General features: G+C 45.2%; 1 protein-coding gene across 1 annotated transcript in view; it reads left to right on the top strand.

Annotated features, from left to right (window-relative positions):
* The window catches only part of P2RX2 (purinergic receptor P2X 2), a 201,098-nt gene that overhangs the window by 113,739 nt on the left and 65,543 nt on the right, over positions 1 to 21,816 (top strand). Inside the window, exons 6-8 of the mRNA XM_085633926.1 lie at positions 1,608 to 1,688; positions 4,327 to 4,465; positions 7,921 to 8,051. Of these exons, the coding sequence (XP_085490052.1) occupies positions 1,608 to 1,688; positions 4,327 to 4,465; positions 7,921 to 8,051 (351 nt within the window). The remainder of the gene's footprint in view (positions 1 to 1,607; positions 1,689 to 4,326; positions 4,466 to 7,920; positions 8,052 to 21,816) is intronic.

Below are 21,816 nucleotides of genomic sequence, written 5' to 3' on the forward strand. Positions count from 1 at the left end.
GTCGCCATAGTCTAGTCAGTATTGTAATCCTCACAGTTGCACATGATAGCAAGCTCTCCTTTACAGTCCGCAACAATCTTCACCGACATTATCGATATTCGAGTCTCTGGATCAGTTCATCAAGTTAAGTTTGTGCGCGGTGACAATATGACCTTAAATCAATTTCACTTGCACGATCGCGTTACAGCGTTATGATGGTTGTCATAGCAACCACACGCTATTGCTTGGCAAGCGTCTTTACACTACACGTCATAACGCGGTGCAGTTCCCACACTGCATTGCGCGTTTCTGATATGAACGGCGTTCAAGAGTCCCGACGTGGAATGCTGTGTGACGCACAACGAGTATGGAACAGGCAGAGATAAGCGCGAGCACCGTTCGGTGAGTCACTTGAACAACAACAATTTTGTATGTACGCAGCAGTGAACTCGGAGCGCAACGGTTAACTCCAGGGATTTAAGTTGCCATGAGTTACATATGCCACACGTTTTCGCCTGTCGTGCCTGTCATCTTACTTCACTGCCCCACTGTTGAACACTTTCAGTAACGTAGATACTCCGTTACATATCCGTGCGCCCTGCGGTTTGATCAGATCAGGTACAGCGCTTAGTAAAGAGCAGGTACAGCGCTTAATAGCACACAACCAAGGCTGGCTTGTATAAAACAACTTCCATTCTCCTGTGCAGGATTTATTTCCGCAACGTGCTTCCGCTTGTCCTCACCAGCACCAGCAATACCAACAGTCATTAATTCAGTTCACAACTCACCGCGCAAATGAACAAAGGCAGCGCTAGTCTCAATGGCAATGATTGGGCTTCACTGACCTTTGTGTTGCAGCATGGCAGTTCAGTTTCTTCAGTAGATATTCTTGTCAGCAGGACGTCTTCAAGGAAACAAGTTGTTCAACAATTCAATAATTATCACTCGTCTAGGGGTTAATGATTCGTAGCATATATTCAGTCTGCCCTCAAGAGAAAATGCATCCCATCCTCGTCGCCACTTTTAAGAGGTTCAGACAAGTCATTTGTAGGAAGAACTTCATTGTAAGTTCACAGGTACAACCCCTAGACACGTCCTCTCTTTGCAACTGCCAGCTCTCCTCTCCCTGGTCAACTCAGAACAAAGCATCCTGGTTACCATGGAAGGAATGCTGAGAATGTTGCCAAGATACCATGTTAAGATTCAACAGGTACATATACAATGAATCTAATTTTATTATTTAATTTTCTAAACAATCGCAGAGCTACTGAGTAGATGTCTCACACTCCCCGTATATCCCTGAATGACAGGTTAAGAACCGCTACACTAAGGGATTGGATGCAACATGTTGATGGAAGAATGATTGTCTCATTTGCAGAACCTCTTCAGCCCATACTTTGTCTTCGTGAAAAACATATGCAAATAGGAATGCCATTCACTGTCCACTCTCTCCAAATATTGCAAACTTTGATATCTGAATTTGGGAAAATTACGATGTTCTGTCTCAATTTAAGGATTATTTAGTGACCTTACTGTTTCATTCCCCTCTCTTTCTGCTATGTGTATTCTATCCCATGGGTATGGCTTCAGAGCTGAAGGTCTGACTTTACTTTTTTTCTCTTTTGCAGCGAGTCGCTTCAGAAGTTTGCACCAAATTTTACAGTTTTAATCAAGAACAATATCCACTTTCCGCAGTTTGGATTCGCTAAGTGAGTACATATTGCTTATTAGTGTGTTGGAAGACCGGATAGTTGTGTGAACAGTAGACTTCAAATGAGAGAATTGATGGCTCAGCACCAAAGTTAAAAGCTAGTGGGATTTGCCACACCATAAAATTGATTAGAACATAAAATCCAGGGATCTCCATTGGAGACAAATGAGAGGAACAATCAAAGCTCTTGCTAAGTTTAAAAAATTCAGAATTCAGTGTTTATCTTTCTGCCTTTCCTGATACATTTTTAGAACATTCTATTCTCTGTGGGTGGAATTTTTGTTCAGCAGTATAGAGCTTCTGCCTTGGCTTATACTGTTCACTAAAGCCCCTTTACCTCATTATAGTGCCATGTCTGCAGCTTGGCGCTATACCCGAGATAAGGCCTTTAATGACCAGTATTGCCTGAGATAGAAGAGCTATAATGCTTCCTTCAAACTCTGCAATGCTAACAGCTCCATGAGAGACAGGTGCTGGGAACACAGGGAGTTACTGCCAAGAGCCTCTGGGACTTGTAATCTCCCAGTGTCTCCAAATAAATAAATTAAGACATTCCATCCTCAAGGTGCAGAATGTCCCGCTTACTGATTAGTCATTTCCATTACTCTTAGTCCTACTCGTCCTCATCCCAGTCATTACTTATTCAGTGAAGCCCTCTTTGGGAGATGAAGATTCCAGGAAAATGCTGTCAATGCAAGTTCTGAACACACTTAACTCGGGGCAAGTCAAAACACACTTTTCACAACCCTAATCCTCAGTATTACACCCAAAGATGAAGAGCTCTGTCTATTAGAATACCCTCGCTGGTCTTTGGCCCAGAGATCCCGGGACCCCAATGTGTGATGGCAAAGTGTCTTCCTTGCAGTGTCCTGCTTTTGGCCTTGTGGTGTTTTTTTATTTAAAGAAACTCAAATCTAGTTTGCTCTGATAACCACTCAGACATTCCAGTCCTCCTGGCAGTTTTCTTTTTAATCAATGGTCAGTAATGATTCACTCAGCAGATTCTCCATCAATAGCTGAAGCAAAACATCACCGTCTTTTTCAAAAGAGGAGGGGAAAGGATCTCTGTGGCCAGTTATCCTCAGCCCCACACCAGCAGATGTCGATATAGAAACTTTGATCAATTCCTTTGGTCACCTTCTAAGCTGTGACTAATGTCATCTCTGAAAAGTATTTTTATCCATGTATTTTCTCACTCTGGTGGTCTGTAGCCAGAATGAGTTGACACTCACAAAGAGAAAACATCACCTTGTGGGAATCAACCACAACATTTTGTGTAGAGAGAATGTTATTACATATGATTTTGTTGCATTTTATACACAGTTCTATCAATGGCTTACACGTTTTATTTGACTAATGCTTATTTTGCGCAGTATTGCAAATGTTGTGTATTGATATAATACTTACTAATGGGGGTAGTCCATTAATAAGAGTTTCCAAATAGTGCAGATAATTTATTTTAAGTATAGGTTAATTATCATTTTGCCCATGATCTAATAATGTGGTTAAAGTGAAACTCATGTTTTTATTTTTGTGGTTTCTTCCTCTTTCGTGTTCTTGGAGATAGCTCTGTGTTCATGTGATTGCACTGTCCATCCTCTGTGTTTTCCTGTGTATTGTGTTTTCAGATTGTTATGCATTTTTTGTTTTTGTGTGCCTTCATCGTGTATGTATTAAATCTGCATTTTGGATGGACAAGGGGCATGTTGGTGAGAATGTGTGTAAGAGTTTGGGCATGTGTGCCAGTGTGACAGCATGTGTGCTATGTGGACGAACGAGAAAGACAATGGTGACCGTGCTGTTTTGTTAAGTGTAGGTCTGTAAGTATGTAAACCATTACAACATTTATGAGATGTTTTTGTGAAGTAAATACTCCTCGTAAGAGGTGCAAATTCAAAAGATTGGAAACCTCAGGGCTGTCTGTCTTTAATCTTGCAGTGCATGGAGAGAAGGCTATTCAGCCACTAGGCTTTCTCAATCCCTGATTTGGCTGCTGGATTGGCCAAGGGTGTGCGAACCAATGCTAATTGAGGGAAAGTGCTTTTTTGAAGCTAATACCCCCATGAACAAGTGGGCTGGGACAACCAGCTTACACTACCACACCCACAAACCAAGACTCCACCCCAATCACTGGTGATCAGTAGCCTCTTTCTCTGTCCCTTTGCCAAATTAGGAATCTCTCCTGTCCCCATCAATGCTTCACTAGTATGGGCCCCATTGTAGATGGACTGGTAAATGGTCTGTAATGCATGCGCCCTCTGAAGCACAGATGCAGAGGGTGCTGGTAACTCCAAGGGTGGGGAAAATCTGGACCGTTACAAGTTGGAACCTGAAGGTCCACTAAGAACTGATAACTGCAGTCAGTGGCCCCATCTGAATTATGTGGCTACTCATAATGAGGACGTATGTATGTAGTTGAGGAATAATTGCGTGCTTGTTGAATCTATTTTTTCATTGTGCCTACGCATCTATGGGATTAACGATGCAAATTTGTGTGTTTTGTCACACTGAGCAGGAAGTGCATGTTAAGATGTTGTGCGTCTTTGCATGCGTTTTCAGCCTGAAGTGCATGTCCATGCTGTTGTGTATATGTATCTACATGCTTAACGTTGCAGCAGCATTGTGTGCATTTTCAGGGGGAATATTCAGGATCACAATGGCCACCACCTTAAAAACTGCCTCTTCCATCCCGTCACCGACCTCTACTGCCCAATCTTCAGGTTGGGCTTCATTGTGGAGCAGGCAGGCGAGAACTTCACAGAGCTTGCCTACAAGGTAAATGTATATGTAATACCACCAGAAATACTCATATCTTAAACAAATACACTTTGTTAGACTTAGAAACCAAACCAGGAAACCAAAAAACATTCACAGACTCATAGCAAGACTGGGAAACTTAAACCTGCTAAACATTCAAAATCAGCTTTTTTAAACTGCTAAATGTTCTCAGAGCAGGAAAGCAAACCTATCAAAAAACTAAAGCATACTTGTAGAGTGCCCAAATAAATGTATAAACTATGTCTGATACTACAGATACAATGCTACTACATAATCTAGGCCAGGATGCTCTAGGTCTGCATTTAAAATAATCACTAAAACTACTGAACATTATAAACTGTGAGAGAAAAGCCAGGTACCCCTAAGGTCACTTAACATTACTAAGCTTTGGCAGTCCACCCACTGTATCTTAAAACCAATAAACAATTGTAAACCGGGAGAACAATCTCAAGGTGACCCGAAAGCAAATGATCGTTTGTAGAGTCAAAATGCAAACTTGGTAACCTCTAAAATCACTTCTCATGATAGATTCAATCCCTAAGATCATTTAACTACTAGACAGCATTGCCTTTAAGACCAGTGCCAAGGAAATTGTGAAACAACTAAACATTTATCCTGTAAGAGATTAGGCTGATCATAAAATGACCTAGGACAAAGATAACCCAAATAACGCATATAATAAATTAATTTTACAAGGCTGCAAACGTAACCAAATCAAAGCTTGAAAGTACTAATATTCAAACACTAGGAGGTTAACCTCTTAAATCAATTAACAACAACATATTGGGAGAGCAAACCCTAGGAACCTAAAATCATTTAATGCTTGTAGACTGGGAGAAGAAACGCATATGACTAAACTCCATGGAACATAAAAAAGCAACATAATGTGATAGTTTAGCTTAGAAAATTGAATGAAAATCACTTAAAATGGGAGACGGGAAGGGCAAACCCAAGGGAACACAAAACCCCCTAAACACAATAGAGATCATGGATTTCAAGACTGTTTGAGCAAAACCAGGGAACCTCAAAACCGCATAATAGACAGTTATATCAAACCACTAAAGAAAATAACTTAACATAGACTTGGAAAGCAAAACCAAGGAGACTCTAAAGCCAATTGACATTCATAGACTTAATAGTCTGGAAGAGTGCAAATGAAACTGTAGAAACTGTAGAACCACGTCATAGCGAAAGATTAGCAAAGCATATCCAAGAAACTTAAAAAAACAAATTGTCAGCAGACTAGAAAAGTAAACTCAAAGAAACACTAAACTTGTACACTGATAGATTGGGAATTGAATTTCAAAGAAACCTAAAACCACAGTAATATTCACAAACTATGAAAGAAATCTAAAATTCCAATAAGATTGATAATCTGGAAGAGCAAAACCAGAAAAGTGCTGAAACTACATATGGTATATTGGAGTAAAGTCATAGTCAAAGATTCCAGCGATGAGTTATCAGCTGGTTGAACTGTGATGAATTCTCAGGTTGGGTAAATTAACCTGGTCCAAACGTTGAGAGACAGGGAGGGCAAACGCAAGAAGGGCCCCTTAGCATTCCTAAATTGTGGAAAGCGGATACAATTTAGTTCCATACACATGACACTCTGACCCTACACCTCTGAAAGATATCAAGAAGCTAACCCAAACAAACCAAAATATTACATACTTGTCATAATAGAAGTGCCTGGGAAAGATCAAACATTTCCTGACTTAGCCACAACTTTTTGATTCACATTACTTATAATTTTCCCTCTATAATTTTTTTTTTTACATATTTTGTGTTTATTATGTAATTATGTTTGTACTGTTCTTTGATATTTACTCCCTTCCATAAGGAGTAAAATGCTTTAAAACATTATAACACATTCAGTGAATGGTAGAGTATCTAGAATGAGGGTATCCAAACTGCTCATCATGCTGGGCTTTCAGCAGACCCAGACTGAGGAAGACCTGCTTCTTCACAATGCAGTGAGGGGACAGTACCCCCATCGCCCAATGTTTCTAAATATTAAAAAGGACCCATCCCAGGGACACATGTCTTGTGCACTAGAAGGGCCTCCAAAAACATACTCAAAGTAAGGGGTTGAGTGTAATATGACAAGCATCTGGAATCACTTCCCAATGCCTTTACTAGCATTTCCCCTCAACTAATTTTCATACATCATGTCAAATGCCACCTATATCCTCCCACGTCTGTTCTCTTACAAGCGTTCACTCTCCCAAGTCTTCTTTCACCCGTCACATCTACCGTTGATCTGGTTGTGACCCATTCTTCTTTCTCTATCTGTTGTCCTCTCTTCATTTCCACTTTCCATTCTCTCACCTGTATTCGTTTTACCATATTATTCTGGGCAAAATATTGAGGACCAAATTATCAAAAAGATAAATGCATGTAGTTGAGTATAGACTTGCTATTCTTAACTCCACACCTATCTACCTTACCAACAGAGATATAATCAAGGCACGTGGATGGGAAGTTAAGTAAAGCAAACATTTACTTACCTATGTATTCTTACCCTATCAATACTTGAGCCCACATTTTATTCTCATATTATGTTAGCTCAATATTTTATTAAATTATATTAAGGTAGAATGACTCTACATACATTCTCCCCTTAATTTGAATGTATAATCTTTTCCCTTTTTTTCGTTCTGTCACCAATTTCTTCTCCACTCCATTTTCGCTTCTCTTTGCCCTCTGTTTTCCTCATTTACCTCCTTTTAAAATTCTATTTTGACACCCTCTCATCTTCTCCCATTTGGTGTGCTTCCTGAATATGGAATCCAGAATATCGAGGCATGCAAACATCAAGAACAAAATATCTAATCCACAACATTAGAAAAGTTACTGAGTATAGATTTTCTATATCTAATTACACATATATGTACCATGGAGATATATATAGCAGAGATACTACTCTTACCTTCCTTGTAGTATATATATATATCATCAAGGAAGATATTCGTGCAGTGTGGAGTAGTAAATCTGCTTCCCTACATGCACGTACCCTTCAGTATATTGTGTCTCGATATTCTGTCCATGATATTCTTGTATGCTGATATTCTTGGGCACGATATTTAATAATGCAATCTCCTTTTTTCGATCCCACTCTTCTAGCTGATATATTACCTCTGACAAAAAACTCCTAGCATCCCTACTTCATCAGCTCACGTTCTCGTTTCCTCGCACCTCCATTTTCATTATCTCTTTCCCACTCTCCTGTCTCTTCAGCCTCCCTTCAGCCCTGTTGTCCTTGTTTGCTATCAGCACTTTCCTCAAATTCTTCATCTTGGCCACATGACCAGTATTTGTTCTTCCTCTCCATCATCTAGTCTAGCCCTCATCTCCCATTTCTTTCACCCTCACATTTCATCCTCTCATTTTCTCTCCCCCTTATTCCTACCTTTTATTTCGGTCTATAATCTTCTGTGCACTTCCTTTTGTAGGGAGGGGTAATTGGGGCCATCATCAACTGGAACTGCAACCTGGACTTGGATGCCTCCGAGTGTATACCTCATTACTCCTTCCGGCGGCTTGACCCTCGAAACAACAAAGCCTCCTCGGGGTACAATTACAGGTGAGTGTCCTGCATGCCCAATATACAGTCTGTCGATGAAAGTCTCCTTTAGTTCTGCTCATAAGCAGAATAGTAGACAAAAGTACACAACTATTGTTTGTGCTCACGCGATTGATCTGGCTTGCATTAAGGAGGTGAGGGGCGGACCCCACATCCGACAGCGGGAAAGGGAGACAGGATTTTATTTCAGCACCAGCATCTGGAGAAAAACAAGCATTGGTAATGCATCGGTTTCGCCTGTGATAAGCAGCTGTAATCGATAACCGTCCAGGATGAAGGGAAAAGGGCTCTTTGAGAAGGATCATAGGAGTGGAAAGGAAATGACGCAGCGGCCAGAGCTGCTGACTTGAGATCAGGGGATCCCAGTTCAAGTTTCGGAGGCACAACATCCTGTGATTCTGGGCAAATTACATAATCTCTGTGGCTAATAAGTTGTGCTATAAAAATGTACTGTAAGGCAAAAAAGCAGAAAGATGTAAAACTTTATGAAAAAATAGTTCGACCAAAGCGGATGTTTACAGTATTTTGGCTGCGGGAAACTGATAAGAGAAGCAAACGAGGAACAAGCATTGGTAAATGCTGGAAAATATGCTACAGCTAATAGAAATGGAGGGAAAGTATGTGGCAAGTACAGGAACGAATGAAAAGCCAAGAAGGAGGGGGGCGGAATTTAAGCCCCTTTTAAGTTTATGTTAAAAACAATAGGTTTCTCGAGCTCAGCGCAAACCTAACAAGGGATGCATAGAAAATAAAGCCATTTCTCTTCACCAAGCTGATCTGTCTCTCAGTCGTGGCTCGCAATTCTCGCGGGAGGGGAGTGGGGGGTTTGCACAGGGGTTATCGTGCAGGGGTTACCGCAAGGGGGTGGTGGGGGCGTAAAATAAAAAATAAAATAAAACTTGCCTGACCGGTCCTGCGCCGCATCTGCTCCTGGGCCGGGTCCGCGTTTTCCTACCCCTCAACAAGAACAGGCATGCTCCTTCCCCTCCTGTAAGCCCATCACAATGCTGCACTGGCAGCGTTGTGATTTGTGCGAAGTCCCGGACAGCACCCAGCCAGGCACCTGTAGGGAGGCCATTTTCTCTATGTAGGCTACATGCAGCCTACATAGAAAAAATGTAGAGTGCGCATGACTGCTTTGGTTGGCCCAAGGGCCGACCAAACAGTCAGGGTATTCAGAGTGGTGCAAGCCACTCCTCTCCGACCCGCCCGCCCCCAACCAGGCATATCCTCCCGCCCACCCCCAATCAGGCATACCCCTGCCTTCTGCTTTCTCGCAGCGCGAGAAGCAGAAAATTAATTGGTATTTAAAATACCATTTTATTTTCTGCTTCTCGCACTGAGAGAAAGCAGTGGGGCGGCGCTCCTCCACCCTAATGGAGGAGCCGGCCCTGGTCGCTCTACACCTTTTGTCATGGCCTGTTGGAGAGGTACTAATAGCCTTATTGCCCACACCTTCATGGCAGTAACAGCTGTTAATCACCCTCCCCTCTTTAAGGGTCCACATCTGTGACTTGGGACCATAAGTTCATGGCGCGTAGTTAACAGCCATTATTGTCTGCTGGTGCAGGCAATAATGCTTGATTGGACTGACTTCCGGTTTTGAACACCGTAACATAAGATTAGACCAGATAGCTGCTAAGACTTTTGGTACTCCATTCAATTACTGAGCATAAAGCTATATTTTCAGCAGTTCACAAAACGGATAGAACACCGATTGTGCGCAAATAGCAAAAGGGAGGGAAATCTAAAGTTAGGGGCCTAGTAGCTAGAGAGATATTTTGCCCCAGTTTACAGCTCAAACATTGGAGTAGAAAAAAGGAACATGGAGGATGAACAGGAAGGAGGACATTTTTGTAAACGTCTTGAAATTAAACGTTGTAGAATTATTGTGGAAAATTCTATGCATGAGGCAATCAACTTTAAAATTAATGTGTTTATTAATTGCACACCAATCTGACCTACACATTCTGCAGTCTCCGAAGCCTGTTCAAGTATTTCTTGTGTAGGTTAAGGAAGGTTGAATTCCCATAGTCTAATTTAGGCTGCAGGAAGGCATCAGTGACAATCACTCTATATTGGAAAGAGAGAAATGAAAAAAGACCTACTAAGCCATTTGAACTGGAATAAACACTGATTTGTGACTGCTGAAATCCGTGGTTCAATTGACAGTTTAGAGTCCAAATGAAGGCCAAATTACAGGCAAATTAGACCGTTTCTTGTTAACTGCCAATTAATCTTGTTGAAGACAGGAAGATTCCTCGTCTTACTTGGATTCAATTTCAAGAAATGTGTCTTCATCCGTACATGGGTGATTTCAAGTACTGACAGCAAATCAACAGAATTAATCAAACTACAAACCAACTGGGTATGATCTGAATAATAAAATAGCTTTACTTGGGGCGTGGCCTGAGGCGTCAAGATGGCGGCCGCACTCTAAGAGTGCTCCGGACCCCCTCCGTCATCCGCCTTGTATCCCCCGTTTGCAGCTGCCATCGGATCCCTTCATCTACCCGCCGAGGATCCCTGCCCCACCAGCATTGCACAGATTCCTTTTGCTGGAGGATTGGAGCCTCTACTGCCTCAGTTTGATCGCCTTCCTCCCGAGGCCTTGGACTCTCAAAATGGCGGCCTCCTCGCCGTACCGTCTTTGGGCCTGATATCTATGCTCTGACGGTCCGTCTGAAGTACTGGGTAATTTAGACCCAGCGGTGCAGGGACACACACCCTATGACTTCTGGGTTCACCCTGTTCCGGACCTACAGAAACACAGAGTCTTCTGGGTGAAGTCAAAGAATCGTTTATTGGCTGCAGACCAATGACAGGTATCCTAGAAGTACAACAGCGTGTATGTTCTCAGGAGACTGCTGAAAATCATAGGAACGGACTTCATCTTAAATACGCTTTTCCTTGCCTCAAGCATACATTCCTAGGTTTTATGATACAGCAATATACAAGTGTACATTACAAAGAAAAGGCAGAGTCATGATGACCATCCCACATTCCAGTTCGGCCAGCCCACAATGATTTACACAGTAAGATTCAGATCCCACGTTTGATGTAAAGAGACCCCCCAATAAACATGAGCATCTCCTGTTTTGGGAAACAAGTCATAAAGCAGGAACAAGCAGGTGTGGAAGAGATTAGCCGGGGGATTGTGTAGAATGAAAGGGCTTTATGACAGGTCAAACCCTGATGCTAATCACAGGTGGACGGAGGAAGGGGAGCTCGTGAGACCGGTTTGCCCCGGGGCAGCAGAGCCAGCTGCCCAGGTCACAGAGAAGTCAGAGGGGAAGCTCATGTACTGTGAGGCCCGTATTAACTCCATCATAGCCTATGTGAGGGCAATGACAAGATGGCCACTGCTTCCAAAATGGAACCCGCGTAGTGAAGCTGAATAACGTGTACACAGTGCGTTCATAGCTAGAACGATATATAAAGCACTCGTACATGCCGCATTTACCATTTGCGGTTCGCTAATACCAAGATAGACAGGGGTAGGGCCCTGTCCCCTACGCGGTCCCGAATATTAAAGTACGACAGACCCTCCTTTTGCCCTTACATAGGCAATCACTATACTCATCTTAATCCGAGTCTAGGTCAATGTTCACGAAGTCATGGAGATGTTGCTGTAGCATCATCCTATTACTTAGCTCGTCCCTCGATACAGGTTTCCTTACACATAAGGTAGTACAGAGACCACATATCGCGGGAGCACACTGTATACACAGACAGAACAGGAAAAGAATGGCTAAGATCATTCCAATGACCATCAGAACTTTCCAACCCCAGGCAGATATCAATTCCCAGAACCATCCCACCAGTGACCAATCTCCCTTATCCACGTGTATGGCTTCAGATATTTTATGGAGTTTGGAGATGGCTTGATACACTGTTGGAGCATTATCTGGTATGAAAATGCAGCAACTGGATTGGATGACCTTGCATACCCCACCGCGGTCTGCAAGAATAACGTCTAGAACCATGCGGTTCTGCAGAGTCATAAGGCGATCCGCTTGGAGCTCAGCTGTCAGATTACTAAGGGCACCAGCCGTTACATTGACAGTGGATTCAACCACACGAGTCAGCTGTCTCAGGTTCCTACTATTGACCATAGGTCCCCAAAACGGCAGGAAACCCAAGAAGAAGTCTCCTGCTTCCTGACCGGCAGTGTCCTCCTTACTAATCACACCTCTCACGACTCTGGTCTTGTGATAGTCAGAGGCGGCAGTAAATGTCGGCGGTAGCAAGTTCGCAATATAACATGTGCCCGAGAAATCAGGGGGCAACCATGTATATGCTCGGTCATTACAGATGAAATATGTGCCCTTGGCAGCCAAAAACGCAGGGGAAAACTGTGACGGGAAAGTGTACGTCTCAGTACAGTCACTTCTTCCCAGTTGAGCTCTAGGATTCTGACCATTACCCTGTAAGCAGAACCGACCCATGTGGGGTACGACCCAGATTGGAGATGAGATTTTTCGCTGTCTTTCACCCAGACTAATACTATACCCCGTCGCGTTCCATCCTACATAAGGTCTCAACTCTTCTTTGGGAATAGAGGAGTATGCATTAATATCCCTACTCATATCGGCAACTCCTTTCATCAAAGCCTTATTATTGGTGATGGGTCTGATGGAACGCGGTTGGCGAGGGGAGTATGTATCTAGAGCATAGAGAAACATGGTTTGGAATGCCCATGACGATCCATTGTAACTGTACGGCAGCACCAGGTAGGGAATACCCTTGTCAATGGTATGGGGCATTAACCCACACACCCAGCAATTGGTCGTATTCATTACCAGTTGGTGCTGGTGCAAGAGCTGGATAAACGAGTTATTTACGAACTCTGATCGTCTGGTCTGTTCGTGCTCAGGCAAAGGGTGAAAAGAGTGAGAGGAGGCAGTAGAAGGAGATATAGGCTGTTGAGTGGGTGCAATGGGCTTTTGAGCGGAGAAAAACACAAATCCTACAATAAACATTATTATGCTACACAGTGTAAAAAGGCACAAAAATAAAAAACATTTACTTTTTACAATTCTACACATCCTTGCGTAAAAGGTCATTTCCTCAATCGGTCTCTCCATCTTAAAAAACTCCATCCTCTACTCGGGCCGCTCGCGGTGGATGAGTTTCTTCTGCTAAGGAGTACGCCTGTCAGTCCAGGGAAACGCCCTAGACCAACCAGAACCGTCGACCTAGCGTCTTCGGCCTGTACCCCAAAGTCTTGGCACCGCGACCCTGCGGCAGAACCCGGATGGTGGTTCGAAAAACAAAAATCAAGAAAGTCCTTCAGATGGGAGAGCAAAAATGTCAAAAGGGAAATAATGAGGAAATCTTTATTTGTCCATGGGCCTAGGTCTCAAATTATAGCGGAGACGGCCAGGTGCTGTTTGGTCTTGAAACAAAAGTTCGGGCTCAGTGGTGTCCAGTCGACTTGATGGTGGCACAGCTTCCTGCAGAATATTGTCACTCTCTTGGTCTGAAACTGTGTCTTTTAGGCGTGCGTCACTGAATGGTACAAAGCGAGGTACAATGTCTGTCTCTGAGTCGGCGATACCCTCCTTGACCCACTGGTCATATGGCAGAGGCAAGGGGACTACCTTGCAGTGAGTACCATGAATCCAGTGCTTCTTCCCTTTCACTCGCACTGCTGATCTTGTGGAAAGAAGAACAAGATGAGGGCCGATCCAGCGAGGCTCGTCGTTGCTCTTGCGCTGGAAATTTCGGACCAGGACCCACGAGCCAGGGTTGATAGGGTGTCCAGGAGGTTCAGAGGCTTGGGGAAGAGTATCATGTACCTGTTGGTGCAAAACACGCAATTTAACCGTCAAATCATACAGGTAATCGAGCAGTACTGGATGTTCTATCTCACTAAATTTCGCCGGTCTTGGCACGCCCCATACATTAGCCGGGCGGCCAAAGACGACCTCATAAGGGCTAAGTCCCACTCGTGAGTGTATGGTCATTCTGGTGGACAGGAGTGCTAGAGGCAGAGCGTCAGGCCATTTAAGACCAGTGCTCGCCTGGATTTTGGCCAGCTTGAGCTTTAAGGCTCCATTGTAGCGTTCTACTAATCCAGCTGATTGGGGGTGATTTGCAGCGTGGAACTTCTGCTTTATCCCTAGCCCTTCACATACATTCTTCATCACTTTACCCACAAACTCACTTCCATTATCACACCACACCATTCTTGGCATCCCAAACCTAGGGAAAAACTCCTTCACAAGGGCTTTGGCTGTGGATAGGGCAGTGTTATCTTTCAGAGGATAAGCCTCTATCCATTTTGAGAAAGCACAAACAACCACCAGTACATATTTCAGGTTGTTGCATCTTTCCATGTGAATAAAGTCCAGCTGCAAAACTTCGAATGGACATGATGGGGGTGCAAAGTGACCAGCTGGAGTTGGGGTTCCCCTACCAGGGTTGTACTTCAAGCATACTATGCGATTCTTGACCACATTCTCTGCACACTTGGGAATCCCAGCATTCTGCCATACTGGAGCCAACAACTTGCATATACCTTTCGTACTGATATGTGCCATTCCATGTGCCATAGTAACCACTGGAAGCACATATGCATCAGGCAACAACCATCGCCTATGTTCTGTCAGATCAATCCAACAACCATTCTCATCCAACTTACCCATACTTTCTCTCCACTTGCTTAACTCTTCCTCTGCGGCTTCAGCTTGAAGCGACTTCACACTCTCTATTGTGTTCTCACACATCCCAACATCATTAACCCATCTTGCGGGGCCTGCAACATACATTCTAGTCTTTACATTCTGTGCTGTTTCTTTCGCGGTCTCATCAGCAAACGCATTCCCACGTCCAACATCATCTGTGACCTTCCTGTGCGCACTGCATTTCATGATCGCAACTTGCAACGGTAGGGTCAGTGACTCAAGGAGATCATTCACCAACTTGCCATTCTGAATTTTAGCTCCATGCGACGTCAGGAACCCACGCTCCTTCCACAAACGCCCAAAATTATGAGCCACGCCAAAGGCGTACTGGCTATCTGTGTATATATTCACTCTCATTCCTTCAGACAACACACATGCTCTCGTGAGGGCGATTAATTCTGCTGCTTGGGCCGAATTATGTGGCACTCGTGCAGTTTCCACAACCGTGTGTAGAGTCGTGATAGCATATGCAGCAGTCGTGTCACCATTAGGGAGCTTAAAACATGACCCATCTACCCATAAAGTGCCATCACACTCAGTCAGGGGAGTATCTTTCAGATCTACTCTCCCTTTCGTCTCTTCTTCTGTTCTGAACAGACAGTCATGCTGCTCAATCTCATCTGAGTCTGCTGGAATTGGCAACAATGTAGCTGGATTCAGCGTATTGCATCTTTTTATGTGTATGTGATTAGCTAACAGTGTAAGTTCGTAGCCCGATAATCGTGCACTAGTCAAGTGTTGTGTCTTGGTCCTATTTAATAATGTGTCTACAGCATGTGGAACCATAACAATCAATGTGTTGTCCATTACCAAACCAGCAGATTGTCGGATAGACATCGCTGCAGCAGCTGTCGCTCTCAGACAGCTTGGCAATGCCCTCGCTACAGGGTCCAAGGTAGATGAAAAATATGCGCATGGGCGCGGTCTGTCGCCAAAAGGCTGTGTTAACACGGACAACGCACATCCATCTTTCTCGTGAACATACAATGTAAAAGGCTTGTTATAGTCAGGAGTGCCCAACACAGGTGCTGAACATAATGCATTACGCAATTCCACAAAACTTTTCTGGCACTCTTCAGACCATGGGATAGGATTCGGTGTGTCTTTGCATGTTAAGGCTAACAAAGGTTTTGCCAATAAGGAAAAACTAGGGATCCAATGCCTACAGTATGAAGTGATGCCCAAGAAAGCACGCACTTCTCTCTGTGTTTTCGGCACACTCAACTGTGCAATAGCTTGAATTCTTTCTGGGGTCAGTTTCCTTCCCTCCTTCGATAAGAGATGACCTAAGTAGGTCACTTCTTGTCGACAATATTGCAGCTTAGAGAGAGACACCTTGTGATGGAATGCGGATAAATGGCGCAACAGTGACAATGTGGCTTCTTTACAGATCTTTTCAGTATCCGCGGCAATTAGTAAATCATCCACGTACTGAATCAGGATAGCGCCACTGGGTAGAACAAGTGCATCAAGCTGCGCTTTCAAAGCTTGACTGTATATGGATGGACTCTCACAGTAGCCCTGGGGAGCGCGTTTGAAGCGGAAGCTTCGGCCTCCCAGACTAAAGCCAAAAATGTCTCTGCTCTCTTCTGCGATTGGGATGCTAAAGAAAGCATTCTTTAAATCGATCACTGAAAACCATACAGCAGAGGCTGGAATCATCGTTAACAAGGCAGTTATATCAGGGACAACTGGAAACTGTGACACAACAACCTTATTAACCTCTCTAAGATCAATCACAAATCTGTAAACAGGTGGCTGTGAAGGGTCCGTTCGTTTTAAGACAGGTAAAATCGGACTATTGCAAACGTTGCCTCTTGTCTCTTCTATCACACCCTTATTAATCAAGTCGCTGACAATGTCTAACAATGCTTTCTGCCCTTCATTAGAGATCTTGTACTGGGGAATACGTGGCAGTCTGACATTAGCCTTTAGAGTCACCACATATGGCGGTATCTCCAAGAGGCCCACATCATTGGGACCAGTAGCCCAAAGGGCATCCGGAAGGGATGACAATTCAGGTGGCATCGTATTTTTAGACAGGTACATTGGGGAAATCACTTTCCTACCTAATGTAAGTTGTACTCCTGAAGGAGAACAATACAGTGTAGCGTGCAATCTTTTCAACAAATCTAATCCCAGTAAATTCTCACCACAACCTGTTGTCAGGATCAGGGGTGCTTTCAGCTCGCAAGGTCCAACAGAAAGTGACATGGGACTGGAAATCGGGTTCCTAACCGGGGCGCCAGAAAAACCTACTGAAACATTTATATCGCCAGACAAAGGTGCGCCAGGGAGTTTTGAATGCATGATTGAACTCTTTGCAGCACCAGTGTCTAGCAGAAAAGGCTCCGTTACATTGGCTGTAGTCACCTCAACATACGGTCCACTCTGATCCACTGGCACGGAAACAACTCCCTCTCTCTGTCTATGGCTGACCTAGTAATCATTATTCTCTGCATCACCGTCCTCTACATAATAATCATTATTATAATACTGGGCCGTATTGCTAATCGCGTTAGCTTGCTGATCAAAGCTATTGATGGTACTTTGAGGCGGCAGAGGACGCGCGTTCTGGGGAACACTTCCACGCCCTCTGCCTCTAGGAGCTTGCTGACCACCCCTACCTCTTGCGCCATACATATTACCGTTCCGCTGCATTAATTTAGGGCAACTATATTTATAATGACCTTCCTCTTTGCAGTATGAACATTGGTTGGGACCTACAGGGACACGTGGTTGATAATACCCGTTCATTTGCTGGTTGTTCTGAAACTGTTGAGGTTGGTGATAGACACCTTGGGGTTGCCTATAATTATTCTGACCTCCACGTGGTGGGTAAGCCTGCTGTAAAAGGACCTTTGTCTTTAATTCCTTCGTTTTCTTTTCTGTTCTATCTGTCTCGTCTTTATCTCTATTTTCATAATACTGTGCAGTAGCCAGTATTTGCGCTGAAGAAGAAACAGCCCAAGAACTTTCTGAATCTTTCAACTTCTTACACAGGTCAGGAAGTAAATTCTGCACAAACTTATCCACAAACAGCCGTTGGCCACCCTCAGTACTCATATCTTGCCCACTGTGATCAATAAACGTTTCTTCAAACCTAGTAAAGAAGTCTGACACTGTCTCATCTTTCTTCTGCTTGCATGCAGATAACTTGTCCCAATTTACGCGCATTGCAGGCATTAGTGTCTTCATATACGTGATGATTCTACCAGGGAGTTCAGCTACTAAAGGTTCTGGTTTCGCGCCACCAGTTTGTCTAGCATCAGCAGCAACAATGTTAGCCCATGTATCCCCTAGTTCTGCATTGTGATCTACATTACGAATTGACCCCCATAGTGGCTGTGGAACAACATTACCAAACAACAGGTCTATGTCGGCCAGATTCATAACGCATGACCCTGCCGTCTGTGACAACTCCTTATAATAACCTGCTGGGTTTTTACGGGGATCAGGTAAGGACTGCTTAAGTGCTAACACCTCAGAGCGCTTCCATGGAACATGCACCCAAACACGCTGGAAATGTGCTGGAGCAGCAGCAATACCTCGAGCGGCATCAGCCGCAACTGCTTCCTTCCATACCGGGGGAACTTCTCTCATGGGGTATTGTCGCGCTTTTACCTTTTTCCCCACAAGGACATCCCGTTCAAACAATGACTGTTGACAATCATCATTCCTGAAGGACAATACAACTGCAACTGCTTTATCTATATCGCGGTCCACAATTATACCAGTTCCAAAATCGAACCTCACTCTACACAATTCCTGCGGACTCGGATTTTTACCACTATCCTCCAATTCTTCACAGAGAATTTCGCACATTTTCTCAAACACATATCTCTGTTTCGGGGCATCCCATTGATGGAAAGTATTGACAACTGATTCCACATCATACAGTGAAGGAAAAACGATCCATCTACGCGCCATGTGATCTATTACCTTTTTCTCATCGGGGTTAGGCAATTGGCTGCGCAGCTGCTTACGCTGTAAACCAGGAGTTGCACCAGATGACCCAAAGAGAGGAGACATTAATGTAGTAACCACATTAGCTAAGCGCTGTCGCGCCGAAGGAGAAGCTGAGGCGAGAACAGGGGGAAAAACAGAGGGAAGAAAAGAGGATGTAGAGACAGGTACTGGAGTGATGGAAGGAAGAGTGTTAGGGGAGGCAGTTACTGGATTAGGCAAAGTCGCAGGAAGTGCGGGGGCAGTTGGAAGCACAACTGGCGGCGCTTGAGAGGGCTGCGCTACAGGGATAAGAGCCGGCTGCAAAGCAACTGGCGGTTGCGGCAAGGCTTGCAGTATATTCACTGGAGGTGGCATATTTACAAGCTGGGGAGGCGCCGTGGCAGTTTGAGCATACGGGGGTGGCGAACTCAACAAATGTGACATCAGGGGATCTTTCTCCTTTTCTTCTGACTCATCCTGCTTAGAATGTGGTAAAGCTGGGTAACATTTGTCAATCCCTAACTTACGCTGCCTGTGCTATTGCTCATTCATTTGCTCCTCTTCATTGTCTTTAAATTGTACAGCTTCTTGCATTACTGACATACCTCTCTCTCTCTTATTCTTTTTCGCTAACTTAATTTCCTTCTGTTTGGCTTCCTTTCGCCATAAGCGGAAAGAGTCAAACATCGCCGGCCGGGCTTTCTTCTTAAACAATTTAATTTCCAGATTATCTAAAATATCGGTATCGAAACTACCATTTTGGGGCCATTTTAAAACACCATCTTTCCTAGTGTAGTGGATCCATACTTCGTTATATGCAATGGGGCCTACGCCATGTTTCACATAGAGCTCATAAGTTGGAGTTCCAACCGGAGGAACCGGACATGATTCCTCTAGCTGGAAATCTTTTCCACAACCCAAACAGAATAATCTACCAAATAGTCCAGAACCAGGCATCTTCGCTCACTAGTCTAGATCCAAACGTCAAAGGATTATCGAATACGATATTCTCGTGAATACACGAGTCCTCTGGTTTTGGCGTTTGCAAACTCCAAATGACTAATTCAAAATGATCCCGAAGGATACCAAAACAAATGGGAGACGCTCCACTTATACTTAACTGAATATTGCTGATCGATGGCGTCACCAGACGACTCTCTCGATTGTTTCGCTCTCTCAAACTCGTCAAGGGTCCAAAACAGGTCGATTAATCAGGGCAGCAGTCCTTCGTAGCCGTCGGGACGCGGAGAACCTCGCAGAAAAGACTTTCGGACCACGTCGACATGCAGGGGTCGATGAAGTGGCGGCCTTCCTCCGGAATTTCCACACGAAGCTCCTCACGAACCTGTGGCTTGGACTGGTACCGCTGAAATCGTCCCGAGTTGGGCGCCAAACTGAAGTACTGGGTAATTTAGACCCAGCGGTGCAGGGACACACACCCTATGACTTCTGGGTTCACCCTGTTCCGGACCTACAGAAACACAGAGTCTTCTGGGTGAAGTCAAAGAATCGTTTATTGGCTGCAGACCAATGACAGGTATCCTAGAAGTACAACAGCGTGTATGTTCTCAGGAGACTGCTGAAAATCATAGGAACGGACTTCATCTTAAATACGCTTTTCCTTGCCTCAAGCATACATTCCTAGGTTTTATGATACAGCAATATACAAGTGTACATTACAAAGAAAAGGCAGAGTCATGATGACCATCCCACATTCCAGTTCGGCCAGCCCACAATGATTTACACAGTAAGATTCAGATCCCACGTTTGATGTAAAGAGACCCCCCAATAAACATGAGCATCTCCTGTTTTGGGAAACAAGTCATAAAGCAGGAACAAGCAGGTGTGGAAGAGATTAGCCGGGGGATTGTGTAGAATGAAAGGGCTTTATGACAGGTCAAACCCTGATGCTAATCACAGGTGGACGGAGGAAGGGGAGCTCGTGAGACCGGTTTGCCCCGGGGCAGCAGAGCCAGCTGCCCAGGTCACAGAGAAGTCAGAGGGGAAGCCCATGTACTGTGAGGCCCGTATTAACTCCATCATAGCCTATGTGAGGGCAATGACAAGATGGCCACTGCTTCCAAAATGGAACCCGCGTAGTGAAGCTGAATAACGTGTACACAGTGCGTTCATAGCTAGAACGATATATAAAGCACTCGTACATGCCGCATTTACCATTTGCGGTTCGCTAATACCAAGATAGACAGGGGTAGGGCCCTGTCCCCTACGCGGTCCCGAATATTAAAGTACGACACGTCACTCGGCTTCCCCTGTCGCTCTGAGGTGGCAGCCGTGCCCGGCCGGGGTCCGCTTGTTCTCCCCCACTGCCTGTGACTTACCCTGAGGCTGCACCCTGTGCCAGCAACCGATCATGACGCCTTGGTGCCTGAAGCTGCGATGGGGAGCCCGCCTCCCGTGTGGATGGAGCCGGAAGGAAGCGGGAGGCGAACACGACCCGGCCGCGCTGGCGCCTTCATCTTGAATCCAGCGCCTGTCTGATGTCTCCATGGGGGGCTCGGCCTGGGACCTCTTCAGCAGCGCCTTCCCAGTGAGTGAAGGACGCCGAGCTTGGCTACCGCTGTCGGGTAGCGCCACGAGGGGTCGGGCCTCCTTTCAACCCTTGCAAGGCGGTCTCCCCTGTCCCGGGGCCTGGAGGTGTGAGGACCGTCCCGGTCAGCCGAAAACTGCACTCCAACTTTCCAGCTCTGTGCCCGCCAGATCTGGGGTGAGGCACTAACTTTGACCCTTGGAGTGGCCCTTGGATCACCAGAGGGCCCCTACACCTGGCGGGTCCCAGACTCGGCCCCGCCGCAGTGAGGACACCTGTCCCGGCCCGGCCTGGACCCTCCTACCCTCCCTGATTCACGACAGAGCTGCGACCTGGTCTCCGCCTCTGGGGGCTGCTGCTCCTGGGGCCTCCACCAACGGACCATTGCTGAGTGGGGTTGGAGGCTGGGGATCGGCTGCCGGGCCAGGTGGCGGTGCAGGGATGCGACGTTGGCACTCCCGCTCCCCTCTCCCCCTTACTGACTCCCCCCTTCTCCCCCCTGTGCCTGCGCTTGCCTGAGGTCCCCGGAGGGGCTTGGCCCGGGATCTCCTTAACGGCACCCGTCCTGTGCGTAGGGAAC

Source organism: Triturus cristatus, chromosome 11 (genome assembly GCF_964204655.1).
Source record: "Triturus cristatus chromosome 11, aTriCri1.1, whole genome shotgun sequence".
Taxonomy (NCBI): domain Eukaryota; kingdom Metazoa; phylum Chordata; class Amphibia; order Caudata; family Salamandridae; genus Triturus; species Triturus cristatus.